Here is a 6,237-nt window from a genome sequence, read left to right as displayed (position 1 = left end):
TTAATTAATACATTGATTCAAATTGACCCTGAGGCAGCTTGAGTTTCATGTCATATTCTGGTTACACCACAACTTTCTGTGCAGATGACCAGCTGGTTCATAAATTGACTGATATTTTCCATTTTTGCATGGGTTCAGTCATAAAATAGATAAAACACATTGCTTTGTGTGTTGTTTGGTTTTATCTGTTTGACCACAGAAATTACCTTTCAATTCAAGGTCTAAAAAATAATCATGCTTTTTTTGGGCCATTTTTAAAGTGATTTAATCCATAAAATTATTTAGTCTATACATTTCAAATACAATTTCCTCCATTTTATGAAAATTCAGTTCCACTCAAATGCATTGAACTAAAAGAAATAACAGTCTCCATTACCTCGGTTTTGGATAGTTTTCTTCTTGAAGTCATGTTCATCTTGAAGGTCCTCTAATGATTTGATATCAATTTCTGTATCCTGGGCAAAATCGTATTATTACAACTACTAGTAGCCTACCATATATAGTTATTTACATATTATTTATGCAATTTATGAGAATAACAAACAACAATAAAACAACAAATAACAAATTAAATAAATAAATAAATAAATAAATAAATACCTGCACCATCTTCCTCAGCTTGCTCACTTTGTTGTCGAGCTCTCTGTGCTTCCTTCCCATGCTGTTGCTGTTTTGTGCCGAGCCTGCCCCCTCCTTAGGAAAACAGCCCAAAACGGAAATCACAATGAAGCAAAGAAAAAAAAGAAAGAACTTTGCTAGATGGACGTTTCATGGCACTGATTAAAAGAAAACAGATACTGGTGTACGATGCAGAAAATAAGCTAATTTCAGTGAGGCTTCGCAGTGCCACTAATCTGACTGTGTTGTGCTCATACCTCTGTTTTAATGGCCATGTTGAGGATCTTCTTCTCTTCTTGTAGTGCATTGCAGATGAGCATTGCCATAGTCATGGGATACTCCTGGTAGTGTTCCTGCCAAAGAGAGCAGTTTTCCAGCACTGCATTAGAGCACAATTGTGTTCAGAGTTTCTTCATACTTCAATTGTTCTTTGTTTCTTCTGTCATTGAAGATGAATTGCTAGGTGTGTCATTATTATATTTATTCAGAGCGTGTTTCCTTATAGTATAATTGCTCAGTGTTTTCCGAGATTACTTACAGTAGTTTGCGTTTCCTGAATTATAAACTCAGATTATAAACCAGTTTTCCCACTTTTCTTTTTGCAACAAATATCCATTCATGGAATAATTCATGGCAAACAAAAATAATCAGATTCTTCCCGCCAAATAAGTTCACACATACAAGGAATTTGGTTCCAGCCAGACCAAGATCTTGTAGCAAGACCAATATGCAGAGGACCGGAAAACAAATCTTCTAGAGGCAAAGCAACTCTGACTGGCAAATACCCCATGTATTATTGACAATGTGTGTTCCGTTGTATTAAAAACACAGCTACAGTATTAGCCTTGTTGCTCTGGGCCACATCTGTACCTGCAGGTTGCGTTTGATCTTGCGGATGTTGTGCTGCAGCAGAAAGTTGTTCTCCAGGGCGAAGCGACTGTACTGGTCGTCCAGCTGGGCGAGAAGGTCGTGAAAGCGCACCGTTGCCAAGGAATCACTGGTGGCCACCGACTCCCTGAAATGACACATGGAGGTTCTGATTACTGATGAGTCATCCAGGAACTGATAAAACTCTGATAAAAACTGATGAGATTTAATCTAACTGAACTCTTCTTCTATCTCAAGCTTTTTCAAGATCTGTCTGAAATCATTATCGGATTATAAGAACTGGCACATTTGTAACATGTAAATACTCCTACACTGATTTTTTTTGCAGTGGACATAGTTATGAGAAGTTCCAGATATAGGGAGAAAGAAACCAATTCCTGGCACGCAACAAGTCTGGCTATTCTCATGTTTTTTAAGACCTTGCCTTACAGCAGTATGCCACACAAGCATATCTGTTCCCTGGACAAGTTTACTTTCACTTTTCTTTTAAACGACTGAGACATATTTACACCCTTTTCACTCTCCGAACAATAAGAAAACAGGAAAAGGAGAAAAACAAAGGATAAAATATGAATAGACTGAAACTGGTACCCTGGCCTGACATTGTCTGCAGTTTTTCACACAAACACGGTGTGAAGCAGAGTAGACTGCAGCTGCTCCCAAAGTAATACATGCACACATTTGGCTGTAAGATGACAGTAGCTCCGCTGAGGTTTCTAGAAGCTTGGCCAACAAGCCCACCCCACCCCTCCCTGCCCAAACCGCAACACCTTACCAGTCATGGCTCTCGATCCACTGGCTCAGGTACTGTCGGATCTCCATTGGGAAGGTATCGTCATAAAGCTGGTCCACCTGCTCCAGGTACCTGGAGTCCAGCTGCTGAAGTATACTCCATTGTGACATGTCTGCATTGGGGAAAATATAAACTACACATTTATATGGAGCTTTATATACCCTAGTCTATTATAACTATTATGACTATTAAGTTATAATACATTTCATACCAACAGTCTTTACTATGTTGAGAGCTAGTCTTTACTATGTTGAGAGCTATTGCAGCGAACCACCTCGCTGAGAGCCGTGCCACTAGAATCACTGATCTTCAGTCTTTGTTAATCATTAACACCGACCGACATAAATATGGTGACACTTCTTATGCATTTGCAGATTTGTACCCTTGGGTTATCCATATGGTCCATACTGTGTGAACGTGCCTTTTCCCCTCATCTCTTTTTTTTATTCTTTGAAGAAAATGAATTGACACTGTGCATAATTGGCTATTACACCAAGCATGCAGCTGCAGCCTAAGCATGCACTCCCAAATTATAAACACTATCCTGTGCCTGAGGATTTTATTTTGGCTTCTCTTGTCCCATGGACATGGCATTTTCTTCAACATAGGCTACAGACATTGAATTGAATCAGTTTTAGAAAAACATTTTACATATTGCACGGGATACACTAACAGGCTTACCCAAGGATATAACAGTGTGGCTTATGATCTTAAGACCTACTGAAATTTAGAGTGCATAAACGTAGAACGCATTTACTTGCATGAATATGGAGGAAATATAAGTGTAGGCTAACCTACCTTGCAGACTGTTGTAAATGACACCAATTTTCAATGACGTATTTGATCCAACTCCTCAAATGTAGGTGACGCTTGACATTTGCGTTCAATTCGCATGGATCCCACTTCACTATCCAAGTCCACACAGTGAATATAGCTTTCCTTTCCTCGTATACAGACAGCTGGCTGTTAAGCAATCCCACTTAACCGACAAACCAATCAAAAAACAGTATCCTAACTCCAATCCAATCAACGGACAATGCGCTCAATATTGCGCTGTCTTGCTCATCCAGATCCCGCCCCTTTGGACGTCGCAGAAAGCTAAGGGAGAATAGAAACTAGTCGTGTTCGGTTTCATTATTGAAAATTGTAGCTTCATGAAATTCATGACTGCGTACACTACTGAATTATATCCAAATGTGTTGTTGTTGTAGCATTAGTTCTGCACTTATTACGGTGGATTAGCCAATTACATCGCAATAAAAGTTTATGTGGATAGAACACTGCTAACACACATACATAACTCTCATACGGGCTAGCCTACCCCCTGCATTAAATTATTGCATTATATATTAGCATGCTGTTTCATATGCTGACACATAACTTAGCACAAGTGACGGAAAATAGTTGTTATCCTCACGCCGTAGGCTACCACTCATCCTCATTTTTGCTCTCTGCAGCCGCACCGTGGTGACAATGAGAGCAGCTGGCAAATTATGAGTACGGGTAGACTAAATCACGCGGTTTCCGAGAAACCGAAAGTATAGAATGCAACAGTAGCCTATGACACGGAGAAACGAAAGTTGGCTTCGTCGCATATGTTTTTCAGTCTTCATCTGTTGTGATCCAGCCGCCCTGCAATTCTACCCCATGTGATACATGGCTTTGTCAACAAGAGTAGCCTAGTTTGGCTTCGTCGACGATAAGAGCTGTATGCTATAATATATCCCTACAGTGTATGTGTGTTTAGGTTGTTTCAGTTTGTTTTGCAAACTACCAACGGCTGAAAGGATTTGTGTTTATGCGTGTAAACATTTAGAAAGTTATTAATTGATACATTAAGGCCTATTGTATGCGAACGCAGTTGGAAAAGAAAAGAAAAGAAAAAAATAAATAAAATAAATAGGCTACAAAAAGTCAGCCACATATTCAAGGCCATCCCCACTGAACATTTTCACTCGATGTAACTTACCGCATGAATAAATTGAGGCATTGTAATTTATAGTAGATGTAGTAGTCAATCCATTGATTAATTTAGTTTTACCTACACATTCATGTTTAAGTTACACTGTCTGTTTCCAAATTAAATTACTTTCAACCATATTAAATGCTATAATTTATACTATTATTTAAGATTGATTAGTGTGAGTGAAATTAAGATATTTTCAGAATGATGTGTTTCTTATAGGTAAAGATAACAGAAATGTTTGGAAACTGTTGCGGTAGGCCTAAACTTTTGGCAATGTTGCAGCATATTTGTAGCAATGTCATATGCAAATTAGGTTTGTCACCCAGAAGCTCACTGAAAGTCAGTGGTGCACAAAGTGGGTATGCGCTATGAGGATGCATAGCGGGCAGCACCATGGGGTGCCAGAGTGATGGTAAAAATAAATAAATAAATAAATAAATGAATAAATAAAATATTTATTCATTATTTTCTATGTAGCTGCTGTTGTGTGTATCAAATGCAAAACCGAGCTTGAGCTGAACACTGGAAAAAATAAGGTAGCCTAAGCCTAGCATGTAGGTGACAATAAATGTCAAGAATTTGGAAAATATATTCAATGACTCTGGTTTACCATGGAATCATGCATAGATTTGCTCCTGTTGTCTTGGAGGATTGTAAATATTCATGTTAACAGAATAGCTAACACTGGGAATGTATCAGCCAAATGAGGGCTTACGGCTAGCTTAATCGTTTAGACTAGCTACCCTTAAAGTGACAATGTAGGCCTACAAATTATCAAAACTTCATCAAAATACACACTAATAGGGTAAATTATTGGGGGGTTTTTCTTTGGTTGTTAGTGTTATATTTGTGTTATCATCTAAATGTTATAAATGTAAGATTAATCACAATCATAACTAAAACAGCATAGCCTAGCTTTTTTGTTTTGTTTGTTTGTTGTTGTTATTGCATACCCCTCAAAAAATGGGTATTTGCGCCCCTGCTGAAAGTTTGCCATTATTGGCTTAGTGTGGTGGCAAATCACTGTACTGGAACACATTTGCAACTTCTCATTGTTGCCAGAACTTTGCTGGAAGTTTACCTAGCGGCCAACATTGGCAAACATCTGGTAATATTTTCCAGTGAACTCATTTCCCTACAAATCACACAAATCTACTGCAAACATTTAATTTTTGTAAGGGAATGCTAGGTATTTCTGCCAATTGTTTTGAATACATTCAGGTTGTGTGATGAGTTAGGCTACTGCACAATTGTTTACAGAGATCACATGATGTAGGCTACCAGTTTTCATGGTAGTAAGCCTACATTTTCAATCTGTAGCTTCTGTTTCTCCATTATTATTTTGAATGCAGTGATATACAGACAGACAGCAGATGAGACACACAGAGAGATAAGACTCTTCTGAGCCCCAGTTTAAGAAGAATCCAAAAACTCCAGCTACTATCTCTTCAACTATTTTGTTTCAATGGACAGTTTTATAATGACCAGATGAGCTGCTGTATATTGAAAACTGACACAAATTATAAGACTACCTGATGGCATTTACAGTTTTATTTGTTTATTATTGTAATTTTATTTTTATCTGGTTGTGAATTATTTTGTCTTTTGTTTAGCTTAATTCTAATGTTTTGCGTACTGTAGGACCCTTGAGTACATTGAGTAGGCTATGTGTCATTGTCAGAGTTCCGTGTCCAGATAGATGATGTGTGTCAAGTACCTGTGTTTCTTTTTTTTTTTTAAGTATATTTTTTGGGGGGTTTTATGCCTTTAATTTACAGAATAATGGAGAATGACAGGAAGTGAGTGGGAGAGAGAGTCAGGGTGGGATCCGGAAAGGACCACGGGGCGGGAATCGAACCCGGGTCACCGGCGTACGGTGGAGGTGCCCCAGCCAGTTGCGCCATGGCCGGGGCCAAGTACCTGTGTTTCTAAATGTGGGTAATATGGGTAAAGAATATAAATATGGATAAAG

General features: G+C 38.4%; 1 protein-coding gene across 2 annotated transcripts in view; it reads right to left on the bottom strand.

Moving 5' to 3' along the window:
- The window catches only part of stat1b (signal transducer and activator of transcription 1b), a 25,319-nt gene extending 21,612 nt beyond the window's left edge, over nt 1-3,707 (bottom strand). The window contains exons 1-6 of one of the 2 annotated variants that reach the window (XM_042084038.1): nt 3,098-3,707; nt 2,282-2,411; nt 1,489-1,633; nt 876-971; nt 601-693; nt 377-455 (exon numbers count right to left, since the gene is read on the bottom strand). In XM_042084038.1, coding sequence (XP_041939972.1) covers nt 377-455; nt 601-693; nt 876-971; nt 1,489-1,633; nt 2,282-2,409 — 541 coding nt within the window. In that variant the 5' untranslated portion in view covers nt 2,410-2,411; nt 3,098-3,707. Of the gene's footprint in view, nt 1-376; nt 456-600; nt 694-875; nt 972-1,488; nt 1,634-2,281; nt 2,433-2,510; nt 2,516-3,097 lie in introns of those variants that run through there. The other variant, XM_042084039.1, reaches the window with a different exon arrangement.
- Nucleotides 3,708-6,237: the final 2,530 nt, after the last annotated feature.

The sequence above is a fragment of the Alosa sapidissima genome, chromosome 2 (assembly GCF_018492685.1).
Source record: "Alosa sapidissima isolate fAloSap1 chromosome 2, fAloSap1.pri, whole genome shotgun sequence".
In the NCBI taxonomy this organism is placed as follows: Eukaryota; Metazoa; Chordata; class Actinopteri; order Clupeiformes; family Clupeidae; genus Alosa; species Alosa sapidissima.
Note: the sequence above shows the minus strand (reverse complement) of the source record. Positions and strands in the feature narration are given on the sequence as shown.